This window comes from Parambassis ranga, chromosome 9 (assembly GCF_900634625.1).
Source record: "Parambassis ranga chromosome 9, fParRan2.1, whole genome shotgun sequence".
Lineage (NCBI taxonomy): Eukaryota > Metazoa > Chordata > Actinopteri > Ambassidae > Parambassis > Parambassis ranga.
Genome location: NC_041030.1, coordinates 1,941,062 through 1,967,128, shown reverse-complemented (window position 1 = coordinate 1,967,128; position 26,067 = coordinate 1,941,062). Strand labels below are relative to the sequence as shown.

The 26,067-nt window shown below is 41.1% G+C and overlaps 2 protein-coding genes across 3 annotated transcripts; both read left to right on the top strand.

Moving 5' to 3' along the window:
* The first annotated feature begins 15,602 nt into the window (after positions 1 to 15,602).
* Positions 15,603 to 20,716, top strand: vsig8b (V-set and immunoglobulin domain containing 8b). Of its 2 annotated transcripts, XM_028415257.1 has the most exons (9): positions 15,603 to 15,720; positions 16,140 to 16,219; positions 17,675 to 17,835; positions 18,432 to 18,630; positions 18,842 to 18,991; positions 19,075 to 19,197; positions 19,398 to 19,536; positions 19,616 to 19,712; positions 19,755 to 20,716. In XM_028415257.1, the coding sequence occupies exons 2-9, from the start codon at positions 16,144 to 16,146 to the stop codon at positions 19,887 to 19,889; spliced, it is 1,080 nt and encodes a 359-aa protein (XP_028271058.1). In that variant the 5' UTR covers positions 15,603 to 15,720; positions 16,140 to 16,143; the 3' UTR covers positions 19,890 to 20,716. The 2 variants fall into 2 exon arrangements, with proteins under 2 accessions (XP_028271058.1, XP_028271057.1); XM_028415256.1 differs by having other exon boundaries at positions 19,616 to 20,716.
* A 2,271-nt stretch (positions 20,717 to 22,987) lies between these two features.
* Positions 22,988 to 23,956, top strand: tas2r202 (taste receptor, type 2, member 202). The gene has a single exon (XM_028413848.1). The coding sequence runs from the start codon at positions 22,988 to 22,990 to the stop codon at positions 23,954 to 23,956; it is 969 nt and encodes a 322-aa protein (XP_028269649.1).
* Positions 23,957 to 26,067: the final 2,111 nt, after the last annotated feature.

Sequence of the window (26,067 nt, the reverse complement as noted above, 5' to 3'; positions counted from 1 at the left end):
GATCAATATTCAGCTGGTTTATGTTAATCCATAAAGATACTGAAGACTCTGCCTGCTGTCTGGACTGGTGCTGCTCAGCTATTGTTTTTTTAATGACAAACACTGCAAATACTGCATTTAAGGTGACAGATTCAATTCAATTAAATTCAGTTTTATTCATATAGCGCATATTCACAGAGCGTGAGACCCAGAGCCTGAACCCCCTTAAGAGCACTGTGGCAAGGAAAAACTCCCTTTAAGAGGAAGAAACCTTGAGCAGGACCCTTCTACTTAAGGAGAAGCTTCCTGCTGCCAGTCGGCCGGGTAGAGGAGGAGAAGAAGAGGGAGACAGGACAGAGAGGATGCAGGAGAGAGAGAGAGAGAGAGAGAGAGAGAGAGAGAGAGAGAGAGAGGCGCAAACATGCAGCAAACATGATACAGTACGGAGCAAGATGAAACAGTGATTATATTATAATGGATATCTATATATATATCGTCAGTCCATAAGTAGTAATAGTAGATGTGCCCATGTTTACATTACTATTGGCCCACCTGTGATCAAAGTCCTCATCACCTTGTTGGAGACAGGAGAAGCTAGAATCAGCTGTAAATCAGGATGGACCAGCCCATCCTCACCAGGAAAACGCAACAAGGGGTCGATGTTTCCATCCTTGAAAACTGAACATATGTGCATATTTCTCCAGCAAACATCTCTACATGTTCATGAGGGTCGGGGACTCATCCTCACAGTAGTCAAAAAGGCCTTTATGTTCTAATTTAATGTGTTTTAAGATGCTCTTCATCTAACCCTCAGGTGACCTGAAACAGAGACTCCTGAGTGAAGGTTTACCATGTCGCACATACCAACCTCATTACTCTGACTCAGTTGCATGACATTGGGTGATACAGCTATATTATTTGTTAACATAACATACTCTAGTATCATATGTTGTGTAACAATGTGCCATATCTAGCAGATGCACTTTTTGTGAGGATGTCTTGGACAGATCACAGAATTCTTTATGCTAAGCTAGGCTATGTGCATCCTGTGTAGACATGAAAGAGATATCGATCTTTTCATCTGTTCTACAAAGAAGCAAATATACTAATTAGACCAAAGATAGAAAAAAAAGCAGTTATGCTAATGAGCGAATTACTTTATTACATTCCCAGCTGCATGGCCCACCTCCACTGAAAGTGATTTCTAAAGTGATGTGGTCCTAAATCAGACTAAGTGGAAGGCCTTTCTTTCTTTCTGTCTGTCTTTCTTTCTTAATAACTAGTAACATGATGTCCACTCTTAGATGGATTTAAGGATCCAACTTGTACTACCTTTAAGCGAGCTGTAGTCAAAATAATGAGTTCCAGGCTGTTAGGTTTAAATGAACGCCAGCTGAAAAGCAGAGTCAGTGAGGTATGAAAGCATTCAAAGGCAGTTGTCACAGTCTGAGGAAAGAAGTTGTCCTCTCTCCTGTGTGCCACAACAGGATTTCTTTGTTACTCCACCTTTTGTATTCTGTACATCACCTGTAAAATTCATTTGAATACTAATGCCTTACAGCTTTTGTTACATGTCCCTGTGGGCCCTCAGAGGAGGATTTGAAAAAAAGGCTACACACTGCTTTTTTTATAATCATGTGAAAGCGGTGCTGGTCAGAAAGACCTTTCAGCGTGCACTAAAAGCAAGCTGTTAAGTAACATAATCGTTCCAACAAGAGGACTTTAGTTAGAAAAGATTTTTGAAATACCTTCCAAGAAAATGAATGTGTACAATAATTTATTCTCTCACTTTCATCTCTCCACTTCATTACTCGGCTGGAAACTTGAGCACTTGTGGAAGGTTAATAGAAGAAGAAAGATTTGATTTTCAGTGTCCTTAAGGAATAGAAGGTGGTGTGGTGGCGTGGTATGTGTATCCATCCTATGATTTAAATGAATGCTGTATTCACGTTTTTTGATTTTACCCACAATAAAATCACCTTCTATTACAGTAAAAACAATTCACAGTGATGTTTTATAATGTTACAGGAGCCAGAAGGAGAAAGGTGCTTCCAACTCATGCCGGGTAATATATTACATTTTACGAGTTGCTTCCTATCCATAAAAAGTGATCCCAGAGCAGCTTCCGTTTACTTAACTTAAAAAAAAATCATTTCAGGCAGAAGCCTAGTTAACAGATTGACCTTTATAGTTAATTTACAATTTAGACCCTGAAGTACTATTTATACACCTCTGGGCCATACATATTAGATTAAATAGTCTTGTATGTAACACTTGCTGGAGCAGCAGATGTAACAGTAATAAAGAGCATTCTTTGGAGATGTCACCATGTTGTTTCACTGATTTATTTCCCCTGATTTTTCAACAGCTCAGCTTCCTACACCAGGGAAATCAACCAAAAACCAACAACTATTAAATGTATAAGATTTATAAGCAGAATACATGGTCATACTGTTACTTCCTGTGTAATAAAACACCACCATGGTATAAAGACACAGTGGCTGCATCCATGAAGGGTGTACTTCAGAACCAAAGAAAGGAACTCATACAGTCCCTGCACACACACACACACACACACACAGATATGGTTCCAGCTCCTCTTTTAAAGACATCAGGGGTTTGACAGCTGCTTGTGTGACTGACAGACATGCTGACGTGACAAAACTAGAACAAAAAAAAGGACATTAATAAATAAAATATGTGAAATAAGTACACATCCTGTCCTGGTACTCTCTGCTTGAAAACAGATTAAACAGCACGTACACACTGTGGTTACAGAAAATCTTAAATACTAAAAAAAATAATAATAATCATTCTAACTTCATTTAACAGCATGGCTATAAACACTGTCATTATGTAAGGCTGTAAAGTATTGCCCTTATTATGGTTTTTTCCTGTGTAAAGAGTCCTTTTGACACAAGTCCCTCGAGCTCACTGCTGTGGGCTTGTCTGCTGCTGCATGAATGATGGCAGCATTAGTGCAGCAGAGGCATACAGTGACACGGCACTCTGAAACCTCCTAATAAAGATAAAAAGTACCAAAGCCATCTTTATTTCCACAGAGGCTCCACGGAGGAGGTTGTTAAAGGGCAGGAAAAAAAACACAAGTACCAGAGAAAATGAATGGACTCAGATTGGTGTCGTAGTACTGAGATTTGACTGCAGCACATTCTTCTCCACTTTAAGTAATGTGTGGCACACATTGACCTCTATTGGCAGCCACAGAGAATGTGACAACATCAGCAGCGGTCTGGCACGGGTAACGCTGTGACATAAATAATAAAGCCACATTTGCAGCAGAGCTTGTTTGCTAATTAGAGCAAAGATACATCAGCAAGGAATGGATGTGTAGTATAATTCTAAGAAAGAAAGTGTCATCATAATCCTGTATTTTGTTGTGTGACATTTTTTTGGCTTGAGAATAAAAACCCACTTGGTCACAGCTCAATCCTGCATGAATCCATCACCGAAGAATGAAGGAATTTAGCCAAAGGGACAGTAAATGCCTCACTTGTTGACAAATAATTTCAGTTGACAAACAGTGTAATCTTGTATGTATTCGACTGAAGTCCTGTTTATGACAGACCAAACACAGACTCCTAATCATCATTCATCACAGCCATTGTTGTCACAGACACACCTCCTTGGAACAGATTTAATTTGCCTGCTCTTGTTTTTTTTGTTGTTGCTGTGTGTAAAAGCACGCTGTGCTTCAAATATTAATCTTTTTTTTAAAATGGAACATTAAACAATGTGTCTTTTTATGAATACTACCTGTCACTGGGTGATAACTGTGTTTTTTGTGTGCGTCATGCTTCTGCAATGCCATCCAGGAAGTGTGATGACTTTTTTTCCACAATGCACCTCAGTTCCTGCATCTGCAGTTCAATAGCACACTAATCATCTGAAGTAATGATCGCTCAGTATTTACACACTCTGATCTATAACTCATGGCATTTATGAGCGTGAGCATGGCTATAAAATATGTTTGACATTGTGCCTCTCAGAGAAAGTCTGCAAGATGGCCATGAGTGTCATGATTACTGCAGCAACAGTGAATTAATTAATTAGCGGCTAGCTGATGAGAATTCCTTTTTTGTTGGCTTCAGTGCACTGATTGCTCTTGAAATAATACCATTCATCACTGGTGGGTATCTATTGAATTATTTTTAAATTAGCATGATTTCCATTTTAATATCTTATGTAATATGTAAATGTTTTTTTATTATTAAAATACATCACTGCAATATTCATGCACCCTGTTCTTAAGGCAGTCATCTCTGTAATAGTATGGTAATCTGAGTAGCCATGTGAAACGGGTGTTGTCAAAGCAAAGCTCAGACTAAAAACATTTCAAATCACATGCATTTATTTTTTACATATGCACACATGCATACATGCTAGAACACAAAACAAGCTGAGAGACATTTATGCTTTTTAATTGGTCTTTGTTGTATGTGTTTGTGTAACATCTAAAGGACAACCACCATGTCTGGAGTTGTGGAGACATGACACCTAGAATGTGCATTTAAATTTCAAAACCAGCATGCCGATAAATAAAACATGCTCATGTTATAAATTCATGCATTAGTAGTGCATATTTACAGCAGTATATTGTAACTTTGCCGTCACTTCCCAAGTGTTAAAACGACGTCAGCGCACAATGTGCACAATTTTATGGTAATTCATGTTGAGACATTTCATTTAAAAATGCAAAATGTCAGCCTCACATTCACACCTGGAGAAGAGTTGCTGTGATTCATCCTGTGCTGACCATTAAAGTAGCAGATGGACCAAGTGACCAACAGTGGCAGAATAAGGAGGAAAAAAAACATATTTTTATGGTATTTACAGACACCTTTGAATAATATGGAATAACAACTCATGCCTGCCCTTCTAAATCCTGGCTCATAATAACAGTTCTGCAGCAATAGCATGTATTAACAAGCCAAATGATGTTAAATCTAGAACAGGTTAATTATCACCAAAAGAAATGTTGTAGGTAAAACTTTATGAATAAGTCTGTGTTACAGTATGGATTCATATAAGTGGACATCTCCAGTCATCTATAACCATTTAAAATCCTCACAGCTCATTTGCACAGAGGATCATTAAAACACTGATTAAACATCTTGATGAGGACTGACTCATGCTGCTGCTCAAGCATGCAGCACCTTATCACACATTCACAGACTGAATATTGAACTTTGCAACATAACAAATGAGAGCATCCATTTAGAGGCTGGATTATTTATTTAGACCAAAAATGCAGAGATTTTTATTTTTCCAGCGCATATTGGCATTCAGACTTGTCCAGGTATGACTAACAGAATCTAAATGTTAAAAATATTTTTTTACTTCTACTTCTTACTTCTAAATCTATAACCCTTACTGCTGTAGCAAACCTGCTCACATTGACCTTGTCCCTATTGAACTGTGTGCTGTTCTACATCTGTTGGTTGAAACAAGTCTGCTGTAAAATCTTTTTTTTTTCATAGTTTTGTGTGTATATGTGTGAGGGATATGTTTTATAGCTTTGGAGTATTATGTGAGGTCATTCTGTAACGTCTTCTGACCTGTCCTCTCTTCTTAACAAGCTAGTTTATGGATCGCAATATAATTTAAAGTTCTGAGTTGTTAGGATTTAAGCACAGATGATAATAAATTAAAGCTGCTATAATCTGTACTTTATAATAGTATGCATCAAATGACTATTTGTAATGTGAAAGGTCACTTTCAGGGTAAGAATCTCACATTCCCAAGAAAAAAAGATGCTTTTTCACAATTTATTTACCAATGAACATTTGATTTCTTTTGTAGTTTATGTTTTTATGAAAAATGTATTCATTTTTTTTATTTCCAAGCGTTTAAAAAAGGAATGCTGAGTTAAAAATTGCAGTTCCTCCCACAGCCTCTAGGGGGTGGCTCCAAAAACAAGTAAAACGTGAGGTAAGCTACAGGTGACATCAATGAAGTTTCAACCTTATATACTGTCTATTTCATCTCCACTAGGGGGCATGAGATGAAAGTGCCTCCAGCCATTTCATGCACTCTTGAATGAGTTTTGCCTTCATTATCATCACATTCATCATCATCATAATCTATAGACTTCTCTTCACTTCTAAGTTAAGTTCTATGCTAGCAAATGAAGTTATGCTTTATTTGGCAGAAGTACAGTGTCAGCTCCAACAGGGGGCATTATGATGCAGAGCCTAAACCAGGTTCCACTGTTAATCCAAAGGGTCAAGTGCTTCAGTGCTTGAGTAGTTGTTTGGGTGCTTCAGGTGAGTTAAAGTCATAAAAATGAACAGCTCTACAACCCCACTTCCAAAAACATTGGGACATAAAAACAGAAGGCAATAATTTGCAAATCTCATAAATCCATATTTTATCCCAATAGAACATAAAGAACATATTTAGATTAACTGTTTAGTATTAAATATCCAACCATCTACTATCTAAACCCGCTCTGTCCTGCTGTGCAGGGTCACGGGGGGCTGAAGCCTATCCCAGCTATCTATGGGTGAGAGGCGGGGTGCACCCTGGACACGTCACCAGTCCATCACAGGGCAACATACAGACAGACAACCATTCACACTCACACCTACGGGCAATTTAGACCGGGAACCAGGAACCTTCTTGCTGTGAGGCGACAATGCTAACCACTGCACAAATTAGCTCATATTACATTTGATGGCACACAAAGGAACACAAACAAGTTTGGTGAAGCCTTTGGTGAAAGACCAATGGTTGACTCAGAGTAAGATGCGGGATGTAAGGAGAAAGCAGAAAGAGGAAAATAGGCAGAAAGTTTTAGCAAGTATGGTAGATGCAGATGAGGAGACACAGGGCGCTAAGAAGAAAAATGTCAAAACCAAAGGAAAGGATGAACAGGTAGAACAGCCAGGTCCATCCACGCCACAAACATTCTTAAAAAATTGGAAACCAAACAAACCTTCTAGAGGGACAAAACTTGTGGTCAGTCCACTTAACCATACAAACACAGGACCTAGGCGGAGTAAGAGAGAGAAAAAGAAGAAAACACTGTACCCAACCGACGGCTTAGTAGCCGCAGCCCGTAAATTCCACCCTAGTAATGGGAATTGGGAAGACAGTGACACTGACTCAGACGATGACCAGACCGACGATGACTGCTTAGACATAAATTCACAGTTGAACTGTCCCATGGTGGAAGTAGCTAATCCACATGGAGATCTGGAAAATCCAACAGTCTTAGTGTTTAGGCCATGGACACAAGGCGACATGCGTAAAGCGTGTGAAGGGGTGCCTCCAATTCAGGAGGGCTACCAGGCATGGCAGGAGGCAGTGGAAGGCCTCAGAATGAGTTTCCATCTGAATGGACTGGAAATGCACAGGATGTTAGGATTAATTTTGGGTAGTCAATATTATCGCGTTAGAGGTGATTTTAATGGCTGTAACGCTCAAGGACAATGCTTTGAGCAAGACAGTGTTGACCTGACTAACCAATTAAATCCTCTATATGATAGAGTTCGTAACACTCTTGTACAAAGAGGAAACTACAACCAAATTACAGATACTAAACAAAAAGATGATGAGACACCACGTCAGTTCATGGATCGTTTTCTCCCCATTTTTACACGGCATTCCAATTTGACTGTAGAAATTGATCCAAACTCTGCTTTTCAACAACAGCTATTTATGACTTCCGGAAGAATTGGCAGATATACCGGAAGGATTGTGGTCCACAGGACCTACAGATGTAGGATTGATTAAATCAGCAAACCCAGTAGTGTGTGACACTAGGTCAAAAGTATGACCTCAAATAAGACAGTATCCACTTAAAGCAGATGCAGTGGAAGGGATAGCTCCTGTAATAAAGGACATGGAAAAGGCTGGCATAATTAAGAAAACTAAATTAAAAACCTGATTGACTCCCATATTTCCTGTCCAAAAAGCAGCTACAGGAAAATGGAGAATGGTACAAGATCTACGAGCTATAAATGACATTGTAGCTCCGGAACCAGTAGAAGTAGCAGACCCATATACTATTCTAAACTGTTTATCATCAGAAGATAAATGGTTTTCAGTAATAGATCTTAGTAATGCATTCTTCTCAGTTCCACTACATCCAAATTCACAACACCTATTTGGATTCACATTTAATGGCAACACTTACACATATAGTCGTTTGCCACAAGGGTTTAAAAATAGCCCAACAATTTACTCCAAGCTGCTGAAACATTCACTGCTATCTCTCCCTCATCCTGAGAAAGGCAAAATAGTATGTTATGTAGATGACATACTGATAACAGCTCCTACAAAACAACAGTGTATTGACAACACTCGAACTGTGTTACTACACTTATACAAGGAAGGACACAAGGTCTCATTAAACAAATTACAGTATGCTCAACAACAAGTTACGTATTTAGGTCATGAACTCAGTGAGCATGGGAGACGGCTAACCTCAACTAGACTACGCGCTCTAGCAGAGGCTCCCCTACCCCGGACAAAACAGCAGATGATGGCCTTTTTAGGCCTCTGTAACTATTGTCGTGTGTTTATTGCTGATTTTGCATTTTTGACTAAACCCTTGCTAGCTTTGATTTTTGGAAAAGAAATGGCTTTACGTGACCGAATTGACTGGACTACAGATGCAAAAGCTGCATTTGAAAAAATGAAACAGACTATGCAGACAACTGAGGTTTTAGCATACCCTGATTACACAAAACCGTTTCATTTGCATGTAGCACTTAAAGATCAGTATATGACAGCAGTTTTGACTCAAATCACAGGGGGCAACCACAGGGTTTTGGCCTATTATTCTAAGAAATTAGACTCAGTAGCACAAGGGCTACCAACTTGTGTACAAGCTTGTGAAGCCGTGAAGCTAGCTCTACAAGACTCAGCAGCAGTCACCCTGACACACACAACCCATGTACATACGCAGCACAACATACCCTATGTTCTACTACAGACACATCTGCCGTATGTCACACAAGCTAGACTAGTAAGACTAGTGCAGGAACTACTAACACCACCACACATTATCTTTGACACCCCAGGAAAAAACACCACATAGTTGCAAGGCACAGATAATTTGGGAAACGAAAGCTGTACGTAACCTCACAGACACTCCACACCCAACTGCAGTATCTATTTATGTAGATGGTTCAGCATACAAGTCACCCACAGGAAAGAACCTAGTAGGTTATGCGGTGACTACAGTTGACACTATTATAGAAGCTAAACCTCTTCCATCAAACTATTCTGCACAATCGGCTGAATTACATGCTATAACCCGAGCTTGCACTCTGTTTAAAGATAAGGAAGTGAATATTTTCACAGATAGTCAATATGCTTTCTCTGCTGTACACCACTTCGCTAAAATATGGCAGAGAAGAGGAATGAAAACTTCAACAGGAAGTACAGTTACGCATGCTGCACAGCTAAAAGATCTTTTGCATGCAACCACTTTACCATCTAAATTGGCACTGTGTAAATGTGCTGCACATCAGACAGATGACTCAGAAATCACAATAGGGAATAACTTTGCAGATAAAGCTGCTAAAGCTGCTGCACAGGAAGCGAAAACACAGTTGATGAACGAAACCACTTCCTGACAAAGTATTATAAATGCCACAATCCTACGTGACAACCAACTTGCAGCACCAACTACTGAAATTAAACAATGGATAAATAGAGGAGCAGTTTTAAAAGACGAAATATACTACAAGGATGATAAACCAATCCTTCCTAAATCTCTACATAAAACAGCAGCTATGGTGAGCCATGGGAACACCCATGTCTCAACAGGAGGGATGGTTACTATAATCAATACACACTTTTACGCTATCAATTTTGAAACTTCAGCCAAATTGTTTGTACAATCATGCATGATATGTCGTAAACACAATGCTCAAGGAGCAATTAGGCCACAGCGAGGATGTTTTCCACAACCTCCTCATCCATTTCATACAGTACACATGGATTTCATTGAAATAAACACAGGAGCAACAGCAAGATATGCTCTAGTGATTATAGATGCATTTTCTAAATGGCCAGAAATATATCCATGTAAAAGGAATGATGCTGAAACAGTAGCACGATGTTTATTACAACATTACTTTCCTACATATGGCATCCCACAAGTAATTCGTTCTGACAATGGTACACATTTTGTAAATAAAATCATCCAACTATGTAGTGACCAATTAGGCTTTGCACTAAAGAACCATTGTTCTTACCACCCTCAAAGTGCAGGCCTGGTAGAAAGAACGAATGGCACAATAAAAGAAAGATTAAGAAAAACTAGAGAAGACACAGGTCTGCCCATTGAAGATTGTATTAGTTTAGTTAAACTGTGGATGAGAATAACAAAAACTACTCATGGGCTCACACCTTTTGAAATAGTACATCACAGGGCATTTATGTTACCAAACTTTAACAGTGCTATAGAACAAAGTGACAGAGAAAACACATTGCTTCACTGGATGAAGAAAGTGTTGCAAAATGATGAAGTAAAAGATTGCAATAATCTGCCAGAAACTTCTGTCTCTCCCCACAGACTGAAACCTGGTGATTGGATCCTGATTAAAGTCCTGCAGCGAAAAACGTGGGACCAGCCCCGCTGGGAAGGACCCTACCAAGTGCTGCTCACCACACCCACAGCAGTAAAGATTGCAGAAAGACCTACGTGGATACACGCCAGTCACTGCAAACAGGTGAACCTATCTGTACCTGAGTAGGGGTGGAAGTCGGCCGGTATCAAAACCCTTGGCCGCCGAAGAACTCACCTAATCCCCGCTCCCAGCTGTAAGGTCAGAAGGTTCACAGGTTGTTGTATGGACAAAAAAGACATGATGTTATTACTGTATGTGTTTTGTGTGTGGACATTGTTTTCATCTGCCCGAGCAGAATTCTCCTGGTATTACAAGGCAACACAAACTGAAGACCCCTGTAATGGAGGACCGATGACTATGTATGAGAGCCACTGAGGTGTAACGTTCTTCTGTTATAACGGAACAGTAGATGCACTCCTGTTGATACCCCTCAGCTCCCTCCAACCACAAACGCCCTGGATGGGCGTGGCTTCAAGTTGGCAAGGGTACACATGGTATTTAGAAGGAAAATCCTATCTTAGCACAGGAGGTGGGTGGGGACATACTATCACAGGAACAGACACATTGGTGTCCTCTATTCTATTGTCTCTGGCAGTTCTTACTTCTATTCTAACTCTATGCGGATGTTGTTGTATCCCATGTATTCGAGCCCTGATTGTTCGCCTTATCAACAATGCAGTCTCTCCAGTAGAACAGCTACTACTGGCTGTTCAATTGCATCCCCTACTGGAGCATGAAGATCCTGTGGCAGAAGAAGAAAACAATGAAGTGTAAAAACTTGCTTTGTCTTTTTAGTGATAACAGTACAGCCTAATGGTGACCGTAGCACATGGTGCTAGGTCGGTGGGGAATGTAAATAATGTAAATAATGATCTATTAATGTGTAACTAAGTTACAACAGGAGGGAAATGTTAGAAGAAAAATATGTTAGATTCAGTATAAATGTACTGACCCTCCCCATGTATGCTTGCTCATGTCTGATTAATTACCTTACTTGTACTAACAGTCTTCATGTATGCTTCCCCATTTATGCTCTATTACCCTATTTGGCAATTTCATTTTTTCTGCTATACTTATCTCAGGAAACATGCTTACAGATGTCTACACCCATATGATATTCACACTGTGTATAAATAAAGGAAGCAACCCCGGAAAAGCCAGAACTGTCGGCACTCCAGTGAGGCACTTCTCCTTGGCCAAGTAAACCTGTCTCTGTCTCCGAGTCTGTTTGCAGCCCGAACTAGGGGGAACCATTTTTCCCCCAACATCTTCTGTTAGAACCTGTCAAGAGATACAAGAGATAGAGGTATAAAATAATCAGGTGATTTCTACTTTTGAAAGCAAACAAAAGCCAATGTTTGTTTTCATTTTCTAAATGATCACTCATATGCCTGACCTCTGCTATGTGGGGTCATTTTGTGCCTTCCTGCTAAACCCAATGTGCCACCTTTGAATATATTTATATAGATATATGTGAATAAGTTAATGAAGGCTGGTTGTCTGCTTCAGTGGTAGCAGGTTGTCCGTTCATCACAGAGTCGGTGGTTTCATCTGCAGCTCCACATGTCAGAAAGTTAGGTCTTGGTTAGGTCTTGTATGGTTCACTGCCATTCAGAGTGTGTAAGAGTGTGAAGGGGACTGTAGAATGCTTTGAATAAAAGCACTATAAATACAGCCATTGCTACATTGTTCCTTTAGGATAGGTTCGCTTTTGTCCATGCTGAGCTCTAAATTGAGTTGGAGGGTAGCAGTTTGTAAATGACAACAGCAGATGGAGTGTCCTGTGCAACTGTGTAGTACAAGCCTGAGTGCTTGTGTAATTGTCTGCTTTTTTCATTCAACAGCATCATGCTTTTATTACTACCCTGCACTGAACACAGTGAAGTTCACTAATTTGTAGCTCTGACAGAGAACAAGGACAAACGGCATCAAAAGAATGCAAATGTTTCTCCACAGACAGTTTGTGTGTTGATGAAAATTACTGTATGAGTTCTGCTGTCGCTTTCATGCATGTGTGAACCTATTCAACAGCTTGGCTGAAATCATTTCCTTCTCAAATGAAGGGTTTTTTTTTGATTGACTGAGGATGAGGACACAACAGACAATAAAGCATAACAACATGCTCGTTTGCTGTATTTCCACATCAGTTAAATAGGCTGTCATTTCAGGAATATTTCTCTTTACCATTAAATTGCATATTTTTTTATAGGTCCCCTATGTGTTGTGGGAAACATGAGCTAACGTAGTAGCAGAGAGGGGGGGAGAAAGATCTGAAGTTCTTTATCAGAGACTACAGTTTCCATCCCACTCCTGCAAGCGAGGCTTAGGGGACCATACTCTCCATGGGCTCTCTCTGTGTGCCAGACTTCACTGGGTTTAGCACAAGAAGCACAACTTATTGGATTATGGAGTCCACCGTCTATGCTCATATTGCTTGAGGTTGTGTGTGTGTATGTGTATATGTGGGTGGGCAGCTTGTGAACTGAGGGAGGGATGGAGCAGTAAATACACGATAAATTCCCATTTCCTTTCCTATTTTATATGTGGAATTTCTTTATAGAGCCATGCCTTTTCATGTTCGGAGGTTAGAAGTTTAAGCGGGGCGGAGGAGTGGCATCCTGTAAATGAAGCAGGGCTTTTCTTGTTTCACACAGATTCAACTGTACCTGTGTAATTTCAGCCCACACCAAGTCTGCACAGGCAGGATAAGGTTTTTTTGGTTAGATTGACACTTTTCTGATGATATAATGCTACATAATTGTGCATGCAAGCTTTGCATGATTTGTTGGCACATTTGTGTCCTTTCATTGTAGCAGCTCTGCTCACCTTGACAGATTCCAGCTCAGGCAGAGTGGATTGTTGAAATCAGTCTTTCTCCTTTTCTTCCTGTTTTTATGTTCCTTCACCCTTTTTCATATCTTCTTTCAGGGCTTGAGATGTAAAAATAAAATCATAGCTGCACTATAGTTTTAGTATCATTAATATGGGAGAATGGGATTTTGGCCTGCTGTGACCAGCGTCGTTCAACCGTGCTTTGATGGTAGATGTGCCCTTTCCTTAGTGAGTTACTCACTGAGATAAAGATTCACACAGGCTGGAAGGAATCTATGCATTTGCCTCTATATTATTTATTCTGCAGCATGGTACATGGAAAACATGCAGGACAGGGGCAGCTGAAAAAAATGCGCTCTTCTTTTGGGGGGGGGGGGGGTGGAGGGAAGTTATCATACCAGTTTCACATTCTAACAAGACAACAGTTGGAACTGGAGGAGAACTGGAAACACTTAGAAAAGATGCAGCGCTCATTATTGGTTAACGCCAGAGTGCATGTCTAAGACGGACAGGACAGCTGTGAAAAAAATGACTGATTGTTGTGAAGAAGACAAAAAAATCAATTCCACTGTCAGACTGAACATTTAATTGCAGAGATGTGATGGGGGGGGGGGGGGGGGTGGAGGATGGCAGAGTGTGCTGGCTGCATTCCACTCACATAGCTCTTTGTGAGGTGCTGAGTGACTGGCCTACCCCCCTGCCAGAAGCACCATCTCCATCCCAGTACCGTTCCACCTTAAAAAAGACAAATATATGTGTCTAACTGGCTCCCTGACATTGACACACCGTGAGTCACGCTGCTGTGCTATTTCAGTATAGCTGCTGGCAAGCCCAGCCTTTTCTGTAGCCTCTCCCCTCCCTGCTTTGGTCATTTGTTTGCCTCCCCTGCCATGCTGTTTACTTGTAATTTGGACACCTGTCAAGGTGCTTTGTTTGCTACCCTGTGGTGTGATTAGGCAACCTTTGCCAAAATCTGGGAAGAGAGATGTGTGTCTTTGGCTGTAAAGACGAAGCTGCAGTTAAGCCTCTACTCATCTACCAAGTTTAGTGGGGTAATGAAGAAAAGCATTGGGTGACAAAAAGGAATGCTGTAAAAGACTTCAGGACATTAAGGTCACATGTGTTGACCACACACTCCTTCCTGCAGTGGTCCAGTGGTCCAGTACTGTCTGGAAGGTCCCGCCTCGCCCTGTCGCGCAGTCTGTTCAGCACAGCGCTCCGGTGCCAGATCCTCCTCTTACACCAGGGGGAGGAAGTGGGGCAATTAACCACGTGCTGGTAAAGCATACCCTCACACAGAACCTGACGTTTGCAGGAACACCTTCATGCACAGATTTCTGGGTGTGGTGTTGCTCAGGCACACTGCATGCAGATCAGGTGCATACACACGACAAGCGACAAAAGAGTCAGGGGTGTGGTGCTGATTTAAAATTAGCTTTCTGATCATGTTTCATACAGAGCATTACTAATTTGTTCATCTCCTTAATGAACATTATTGGCAGGATCACATTAACCCAGCACTTAAATTTCCTAATGGCTAATGTCACGCTCTGTGCTCACATCACACTGTACACTCTCACACAATCAATACTGAATAATTCCAGCAGCATCTAACTTCATTGGAAATGTCTGTCTTTTCATTTTCACAGCCACTGTGAGACTTTAAATAATGATATAAGCCACATCGAACTCAATAAGAAGTCATTTGTGATTACTGTGATAAGGATAATCCTCTAATAAAACCTTTATTTAAGCTCAGAGGCAGCTTGCAGCACATGGAGGGCTTTGAGGTTTAAACCTGTCACAGTTTGTAGGCGACAACAACAATGAGAGTGTTTCATAGGTGTGTCAGGAGGGTGTGTCAGGGCAAGGCTGGGAGGAACAGGATGATTTATTGGCCCGTTTAAAACTACTGACCGACAACTATTTAGAAAATGTAGCCGAAACACATAACACCATGTGTGTGTGTGTAACACCATGACAGTGTAAGTGAACCCTTGGTTAGGTTGGGGTTTATATAAACACAGACCATTTCAATTCAGTTTCTTCTTGTATTTTTTTTAAATATCTTAAAAATATATAAACAAATTACCAAAACACAAAGGTGAGATTTCCAAATCAAAACAAGTATCAGGAAGGACTATTAGGAGTGGCCAATGTACTATGGACAGAGAGGGTGTGGCTATAGTTACTGCTGCTGCTTAGTTTCACCTGAGAACAAAATAAGCGAGCTACACCAGTACTCACACAGCAGCAGCAGGCCTGGCCGGACATACTTCATCTTTGATTGTCTCCTCACCCTAAGGTATGTCAGAACTTCTTCTTCTTTTGAAATTACATGGTATATGTGCAATTCTGGTCTTCACAAAAGACTTAGACTTAGACTAAACTTTAATGATCCCTTTGGGATGACTCCCTCAGAGAAATGAAGACACAGAAAATAAGAATAAAATATATATAGAACAATATATGGCCTGTGGTTAATTAAATTATTGGACTGTTGCAGTTATTGAGTGTCACATTAAGAGGCTAAAACAGAGGAAGTAAAATAGCAGTAATTCTTGTCTAAGGTGAAACTAAGTTCAACACAGCCACATTAGAGAGGAAGCCAGCCATACAGTGTAAATCTTCCAGTGAAGTCAGAGACAAAATACAAGCATTCCAACAGAGGAGAAATCACATTCACTGAGTGTTTCCTGTACGTAATGTTGTATTTGCTCTCAGGGTTATGATGGAGTCTGTGTTCACAAGCGTGAGGCTAAAGGTGGCTGTGCTGCTTCTGATAACAACTCAGCTGAAGACGGGTGAGTCTGGTTTTATATCTATAGTGTGTGTGTGTGTGTGTGGTCACGTTAGGTCAGGGCTTCTTTTCCCTGTTGACTGCCTCTTTCACACACACAGTAGATATTCTGATCATGAATAAATGTTGGCTAAAAAAACTGGCGTTTATCTGTGATTCACATTAAACCCTGTCCGCCTCCAGCTGCATACTCTTACTGTAGAGGGACTGAACTGAACTGTACATTGCATTGCAGACAGGCAGTGAAGCATGTACTTATAATGTGGGAACGTGGCTGACAGGTATGCTGCATAACTGCTCTGTGAATCTGGAGGTCCACAAGGACAGAAATTAGTCTGTTGTAAAAGGCATAAAAAGATATCAAATCAAACTTACAGGAACACAGCAGAGCACGCTCCTATCATGATGCACAGAACCCCCTAAACCTTGATACTGCAACACCTCATTAAACCTGTTAAGAAGCTTGATTGAATCATTACATTTGAATGAGACGTTCCAGGCAGCACTCAGAGGGGGAATTTCGAGCCTATTGTCTGGGCCAGTGAGAAGGTGGACCAGACTGAAACATTAGCAGCTCTTTGTATCAAGCTTAGAGACTCATTGGCAAGTTCACACATAAAAAACACCTCCTTAGATCATAGCGTTTAGCCCAGGGGGTCTTTCACAGTGTAAACATTTGACTGACTAATTCGAGCTTCTTTTTTTAGACTCCCTTCATCACATCTGCCATTTATATACTTTAAATCCCTCTGACATTGTTTTGTTGCAGTGGCACTGATGGGATGTTTTAGGAGGATTTAATGATGAGGGATGTCAGACGGGAGGCTGACTTGAGTCGTGCTGCATTTAGACATTCAGTGAAGGTTAAGGAAGACGATTCTCCAGCACTGAACAAGCTAAATAAGTTGGATTTGTCTATGTGTGTTGCCATACGATAATCAGCATTGACTTCTTTCTATTTACACAGCGATAATTAAAATCCATGGCAAGTGAGTCATCCGGATGAATGTCAGCTCAGAGATGGGTTCTAACTGCCACTTGTCAACTACATTTTACTCATCCACTCACTTTTCATCATTTACGCATACCCATATATTTCTGACAATTAACAAGCCTCCAGAGTTTTAAATTAATACATAACTCATTTCTGCAAAAATACCACTTTTACTTTTATTCCAGTTTCTAAACCCTCAAATCTTCAGTTTGACTTAAGAGGCCAATTAGTCTCACATCAGCACTCCTTCTCCACCCTGAGACTGCTTCTGAGCACAGGCCCAGAGCTTGAATGCCATTAAGTGGGGAAAATATGAATGTGTTTGAGAGTGAAATTAGTTTTATTCAGTCTGCTTTCTGTTTGCGTCTTAGCCTGGGTAGCTGATTATGAAAATTTCAGGCAGGAAGAAGTGTGTATTATGAGTTATACAAATCTGACTTGAATTGTTTTGACCCTGGATGACAGAGGCCATGCAGGTGACGTCCACGGGGCCACAGACCATTCCACAGTCTCAAGGGAAGACGGTGACGCTGGGGTGCACCTACACCCCCGGACCCCAAGACACAGGAGAACTGGACATTGAGTGGTCCAATGTCAGCCCGGACATGACTCAGAAAGACACGCTGGTATGTTATCTTCAGTATGGCATTGTGTAGTCACATAATCTAATGTTTTGTCCTCTTATTTGACCACTTTTTTCCATGCACGTATACATTAAGCAGGCATTTTATGGTATAAAGTTGCAACAGTCCACATATGGAGGTGGAAAGGCTCCAACCCGCAACAGACATATGTGTCCACCCTTTGTTAATGTTGCGTTACAACTGTCACTTCCACCTTATTTTCAACTCATGGTGAGGGTTAGGCAACACAAGTGGTTAAAGTTAGGTGTCAAAAAACAGGGTAAGGGTGCAGGCTGTCACCAAAGTGATTCATGTCAGTCTTCAGGAAACAATGTGCTGCAGACATGAAACACAGCACATGATATACGTTTATAATGTGCGTCTGCTGTCACAAAAACAGTTCGTGTCATTGTGTACAAAACAGCTGGTTGGAAATTATGTGACTATTTCCCTTTATGGGATGAGGCTAGTTTCATGATAGATAGGAATCATGTGGGGGTCACGAGACCGATGTTTATCTTGTAGCTTTGAGCTGTATTAGTGGAAAAACCTGTTTTGTAAAAGCACCATCATCACTCACCACAAACTTTGCATTTCAGATCTTATCCTATTCAGGGGGGCAGACACATCACTTCGACACCAGCCTCACCAAAAGGCTCGCTTTCATAGCAGACCCCAAGCTGGGTGATGCTTCCATCTCTATCTCTGACGTGAGACTCTCAGACATAGCCACCTACCAGTGTAAAGTCAAGAAGACACCAGGTGTCGACATGAGAAAAGTCACTCTGCTGGTGATGGGTGAGGAATTTCACTTTACCGGTTTTACCTGCTGATTTTCTCAGCCGACTCCTTTAAATGTTTGCTCATGTGTATGGTATGTAGACGTTTCCTGTCTCTGTGTCTCTCAGTAGATGATCTCATCTTAGCTCTGTCATCGTGTTCACCTCTCACACATTTAGGCCTGTGGTATTAATATTTTGGTTCTTGTTTATCTGTTATCTTTCACAAGTTCCCCCATCTGCACCAAAGTGCTGGGTAGAAGGTGGTGAGGAAAAAGGTGGCACAGTCTCCCTCCGCTGCAAATCCTCTCAGGGGTCCACTCCTCTCACTTATGTGTGGACCAGAGAGAATGGTGCCATACCATCCACTGCGACCCAAAGTAAACAACACACAACAAAATGCACATCATGTTGTGTTTGTAAAGGTCGTATGTTTTTACATAACCTTCTCTTTTTCATAAAGACCCACAGAGTGGAGAGCTTTCGATAACGAACCATACAGACAGCAACACTGGGAACTATGTGTGTGAGGCAGAAAATGCCGTCGGCAAAGCACAGTGTAAATATACACTGCGTGCATACAACCGTAAGTCTATGATATCATCATCTAATTTTACTCTTAACTCTGAACGGCCATGTCCTAGAGGAAGCTTTTATTTTGCTTCTGCATTTGCTGCTGTCTTCAATGCAGTCACTAGTAAAGCTCTTGCTATAGCTGGAATGAATGTCTGTAAAGGAGGAGAGCCGTGTTTGTTTGATCTCCAAGCACCATGTCCCCTCTTCTAGCTGTCAACAAAGCGGGTGTGATAGCCGGTGCAGTGATAGGTGCCTTGTTGCTCCTGCTCCTCCTCCTGTTTCTCATCTGGCTCCTGATCTGCTGCTGCCGCAAGCGGCGCTACGAGAAGGAGGTCGCCAATGAAATAAGGTATTGCATCAGAGACTGGGGATTATTTCAAACATTGGTGAAACCCTCAGATCTAATTGAAGACCTGTGTTTTCTTCAGGGAGGATGTCCAGGCACCAGAGAGCAGACCCTCCAGCAGGCGCTCCAGCAGGCACTCCAGCCTGCGCTCAGTGATGGGATACCGTACTCACCATGGGGTGAGGAGCAGCTCAGTGATGGGATACCGTACTCACCATGGGGTGAGGAGCAGCTCAGTGATGGAGAAGCTGCCCAGCGTCAGCGAATCAGAGCACATCTACACAGGCGTGCAAAACACTGCTGGGGACAGACCTGCCTCCTTCAGATATGACCCTCGGTACGGATACCCTGTGTAGCCATGTTTATTTTTTACTGTAGAAAGGAAAAGACTTTAAGTGTAAACCAGCTTGTACGGAGTACAGTAGTGTGAAGTGACAAAAAAGTGCAGTACTGTATTCAACTAGAGAACAATGGCAGGGGTGGTTCAGCTACTGCAGACTCATGAAATCTTACCTCAAATCTCACCCTGGACAAAATGTACAACTAACTGACTTTATGACTTAATAATACTCTGTAACAACACCACAAAAAATATAATAATAAGAGCAACAATATATTCGAGTCCTTAAAAACAGAACATATTTGTTTCTGGGGGCAGGGAGTGGTTGCCATGGCAGTCAGAAATGGCTACCTCAGAAGGAGGTGCTTGTAGTTGTGTTTAATGTCATGGATTTGCGTGTTTTGAGCCATGATCTCTACTTACCCAGCAGTTTATAACAGGGTAACTCCAACCATGAGTGACAACAAAACCTAGCAGGGGAAATCAAGCAGCTTGTGGTGTGGGGGGGACTCAAACCTGGACTCCTGCTTAAAGGGCTACACCCTCTGTACCTCCATCAACCTGCCTCCTGACATTTGCAACTGAATCAATCCCATGCTTGGAGGACAATACTATCATATGTTCTGTTGGCATAAACATAGCCATGTATCTGAGGGATGTATTATTGACCAAATGTGGTGTTTTGTTTGGGTGAGGATGTTAATTAATGAGCTGAACTTACCCTGTATGTAAAATGTATATAAGAAGGAATATTTTTATTTGATGTGTTGTTTTCTCTGTGATGAACATGTGTTAGTTTAATACTTTTTTAAAAATTTGTACAATAAAAGAGTTTTATTGGAGGATACGTCTAAATCCCATTCAATCTTAGTCCGCACTCATCTTAAATGTTTTTTGGCTGTTGAAAGATAAAAGATTAACATTTGTAACACATTTTAAACTGTGTTGACAGAAATATGATGATGTAAAATTTCATTATATCATCAGAGGCAAAAGTGCAACATATTCAGAGGCTAATTAAGAGTAAATCAATTAAAATGAGGATGGTAGCTTTTTAATCTTTGATCTCAGAACATAAACATGACCAAACAAACAATCTGAGTGTTTTCACAGCTCCAGCAGGGAGAGGGACTCTTTCTTTTCAGGCTTGTAAGAAGATCAATATTCAAACTCCGAGCTGCTCATGAGTCAGAAAATTGGTAGACAGTGCGGTCTCTGATCCTTGCGTGTGTGTGTGTGTGTCTGCCTCCTGGAAAATGTTTCATTTGAAGAACAAGGCGCTGTAAAAAATTGCCTTGTTAATGCTGTGTGTTCCTTCCATGTCTTGTGGAGCAGTGAGTAAACTAGTTATTAGACAAACTGTTAACTGTGACCTGCAGCTGACATCTTCAGCAGGCAGAGTCAGCATAATGCCTGCAGCCACACCTCTCTCTTCAAAACATGTATGTTGGCCTGATCCCCATCATCAAAAGGTGTACGCTAAATTAATAAGAGCCGCTACATGTGGTTGGCAATCAGCAACAAATTCTGCCCCTGGTCTCTGTCCCCTGTTTTAAATGAGCTACATTTAAAAAGCAGCAGCACCAGAAGTAGCACCAGAAGCAGCACCACCGCACCACTTAGGCAAACACTCACATACCTCTGCTGTGTTTGAAGACAAACTAGAAACTGTCACCGTTGTAGGTACATGTTAATGTCTGTATCTTTCTGTTTGCGCAAACCAAACTTTGAAACAAGTGCACGTCCATCAACGTGTGCGCACACACCACTGTGCTTTGCATGAAGGAGGGGAAATAGATAGAATAATGAATTACAAATAGTACTCTTCATTCGGAAATAATCTCTTCTTGTAATAAAAAATGTTCTTACAGGGCTGAACTTTAACAGGGTTGGCAGTGTAATTATTAAAAAAAAGACTGCAGTGTCCGCCTCTACATCTACTGAGAGAGCTCCTGCAATCAAGAAGAGGGTTTTTTTTGTCCTATTGTGCAAAAAGGCAGAATCTGTCCTTGAAATCTGTATCTGGGTTCTTGTATTTAAAATCACTTATTCATTTGAGTAAGTGGAGGTGCTATAAATAAAGGAAAGAGCTATATATACCCCCCCCCCCCCAAAAAAAAAAAAAAAGTAAACAGGAAATCTAAAAGGAACATTTAAGTGTTAAAAGTTTGGCCTCCACAGTGCAGACTGCAGCGATAAGGTGTTGCTTGAGCAGGCCTCCTGAAGGTGATGTGAAGGTGATTTGCTTTTCTTATCAGGTAAATAGTGCGCGGTTTGGTGTTTGTAAATATGTGGCATTGCTGCAGGAATAACCATTTGCATAGGGAGTGTGGTAGCTTGTGGTCTGTGGATCAGCTGAGCTGTCGTGTGTCACTGATAGATATACAGTAAAGTCACCGGATATCCATAATGAAGGCATATCCTTCTCCACCAAAAAGCCTTCACCACTACCTGTGGTCAGACTTGATGCAAATGATCACCGGTGCTCACATATAAATCCCTGAGAAAGAACACTTAAATCCAAGGGTTTCTTTCACCTTGCCGTGTGCATCCTGCGGAAAACTGCAGGCGAGGATTAATGCTCAGATAAACAAAGCAAAACAAAGGATTCTTAAACTGCAGCCAAAGGTATTGAGTCAGACGAGGTATTGTGACGACCAGCAGAAGAGAGTGTAAGCAAAAACCTTCAGAGATAAAAAGCCTCATCTGAACGAAGGGAGCTTTGTTTGAGGTAAGAATGGAAGACATTTCTTCCCCTAATTACTCTCCCCACTCACTCAGCTTCAGCTTCACTTTGCAAATGACCACATACATTTCAGATCTCACATTTATTTTTGAACTATAATGGAGGATTTTAATTGAAGCTCTTTCTGTCTGTTTATGTGTGGATGTCCTCCACAGGTCCCACTGACAGACTCTGACTGATTCCACTCTATGGCAGAAATGAAGATTTGTCTGGTTTGGAGTGTGTCTGTATAGTTATTTTTTTTCTTGTTGTCATCTCTTTGAACACAGAAAACAAAACACTCGAGACCGACACAGGCTGCTGAGTGGTGCACAGTTGTTCTCACAGAAGTGTGTCAGTGTGGATGAGCTGGGGTTAGGATTATCATTATGTTAGGGGAAAACAAATTGACCCTCTGGGTGATGACAGGTCTGCTGGCAGTTACCACTGTCTTCTTTAATGTCTATATCTTTCTTATGGGCGTGTGGAATTCCAAGCAGAAAAAGCAGAAGGCTCCCTGTGACATTATCATCATGGCTCTGTCAGTGGCCGATGTGGCTCACCAGCTGGTCTGTTACTTCTGGATGACCATGGATGAGATGGACAGCAAGTGTCTCATCGGTCAGAAGCCCTACGCTGTCATGTTGGTCCTGATCTTCAGCTTCAAGTTCACCATCATGTGGGACACCAGCTTTCTCACCTTCTACTACAGTACAAAGCTGGTCAGCACACCCAACCACTGCTACACACAGATACAGGCTGCCATTCTCAGGCATGTGACCTTAGTCATTTTTATCATCCCTGTGTGCGGCCTGGGCACCTGCATGCCCATGCTGGCTGTGTTTCGTGCCGAAAATGACACCATAACCGACGAAGACTGTGGGATTTTACTGCCTGACGCACACTCCGCAAAGATCTACCAAGTCATCTATCTGCTCCTCACTGATGTTCTGCCGGGGCTGCTCATGATGAAATGCTGCATCTCCATCTCTGTCCACCTAGCCATCCATCTCCAGCACATGAAGGCCAGTACAAACGGGTCCCACGCCCCAAAACTTGGCTCGCAGATGAGGGTGATACAGATGGCTCTGTCTCTCGTGGCAGTCTTCATCCTCTTCCTCGTGGTCGACCTGTACGTCCATTACCAGATCGCAGTGTACCACAACAATGACATAGCACTTGCGTTCTTATTCACATCTCTCTACACTACCGCTGCAGCTGTGGTGCTTATCTATGGTAAAAAGACTCTTTGGAAGGCTCTGATACATGAATTCAACACCAGCCTGGATGCATATCCGTGTTTGTCTTGTCTGAAGGTGCCTGAACAAAAGGCTAAACCTGCAAAAGTTAAAAACTGAAAAGCCAATTTGCTTGGCGTTGGAGGTCTTTGTGCTGAAATCAATTGGTAATTGTCAGAACTTATTAAAAACTTTGAACTTCTTTCCTTTAGTCTTCCTCATTCATTCTTTTGTGTTTGCAATTTCAGTAATGATTACTGTGCCACTGTATCACCATTTCAAAGCTTTTAGCTGTGTTAGCCAGTTAAAGCGAGGATGGTAGAGTCGTACACACACAGCGCGAAGCACTCAGGTAACCACCCAAATCACATGCTCATCAGACTGTACCTATGAATATGAATATTTCATCAGAACAAATAATAGTCAACCTTGTAAAATAGATCCCTCAGCATGGCAGTCTGGACATTGTGTATCTCAGTGCCCATCTAGAAATGTTGAAATATACATGTGACTGTGGTGAGGGTACAGAGCATATTAATAAAACAAGAAAGTATGCACAGCCTGGATTCTTTCCCCCCTCATCACAGAGGCTTTGAATTTTTTTTTCTCAGTCAGGTTGCAGATTGTTTAGGCTGCACATGGGGACTATACAGAAGCTGTCTTGTAACTGGATTGTTGCCAAGCTCATTTTCTGGATCTTCTGAAAAAGGAAATATAAACTTGGATGAGGAAAAGCACTTATAATCTCTGCTCAATAGATATGTGTGTGTGTGTGTGTGTGTGTGTGTGTGTAGGTCCCAGGTGTGCAGCGGTAGAAGTGCACGTGGCTGTAGAGCTGGGCGTTCCTGAAAAGTGCACTCAGGCTCAGCAAACCTTCCCTGAGTAAATAGAGTTTTTTTATATGTGCAGCAGACCTCTTTGCAATGCTATATAAGTTCACACCCTCTGGCACCACCTAGTGAGGTTCAAAGCAGAGATACAAGTGCGGCTAATCCCACTACACACACACACACAGATTTGGGATCCCTCCAGCAGCTAAATGGACGAAGTAAGAAAGGGCAAATTTTCCTTTGATGCAGGGGAGTTAAGTCTTACCAAGGCCTTGGCTTCCATCCCTGCTGTCTTTCTCTCTGTTGGATGGGTTCAGCATGACAGGGGCAAGCACAGCTCAATACAACACACCGTCCAATATGGCTGCAATGCACACACAGTACATTATTACTTCTTACCTCTTCTCTGTTAAGTAAATAACAGTGTGATGGAAGATTCTTTCCATCTATGTAATTTAAACAAAATGTTTACCACAAACTCACACTAACATATTTTTCATTTGGTCTGCAGCACTGTTTATTCATCTACGTTGTTTTGATGTGAGTTGAAGTGTTTAGAGATATTTGCCTGACACATTTCTTCTTTCCAATGGTATAATAGAACTAGATAGTTCCTTCTTGCCTTGCGGCGCTCAAAGCAACAAAAAGTACAAATTCAAAACGTAGTTTTTAGGCATTGAAAACAGGGCGAGGGGTTGAATTAAGACCATCTTAAAACACAGACTTACAACATTAAACACATTTGGAAAGGGAAACCTCCTGTAGCATGACCTTCTTATCAATGTTTAATGTTAATTTGGCACGAAGGATTTTTTTTTCACATACCTTGTGTCTCTGAAATTCATATGGCACTAAAAAGTGCACAGCATCCCACACACACACACACATTATACATGTGTATATATATATACACAAGCTTAATAATGGTCATAATATTTATGTTTTGAAGATGCTGATGTTGTGTTAGTCCTCCTAAGATACTAAGTTGTTCTAAGGCAATGTTACATTTTTAGTAGTAGCAGCCATTTTTTAGTAGTAACTTATTTGCTTATACAATGACATGCAGTACTGTAACAGACTAATATATATATAAAAAGTGCAAATACAATTCCATTGTGTGTGCTGTAAAAATTGAAAAATAGCATATTTATACATAAAACCAGCAAAGCAGTTGTTTTAGTGTCTTTCTGCCATCTTTACTGTTTTTTTGACCTATAAATAATCTGTGTAAAATTACTGATCAATTTGCAGTATGTGTACAGTGATTTACATTGACATACAAGGCATACATCAAACGTGGATCATCAGAGAAGCCACATAGTTTAAAATGTGGATTCTTTATGATCATCTGCCGAGCAACAAGAAAACCAAGATTAGCTTTACATTGTCAGCATCATGAAA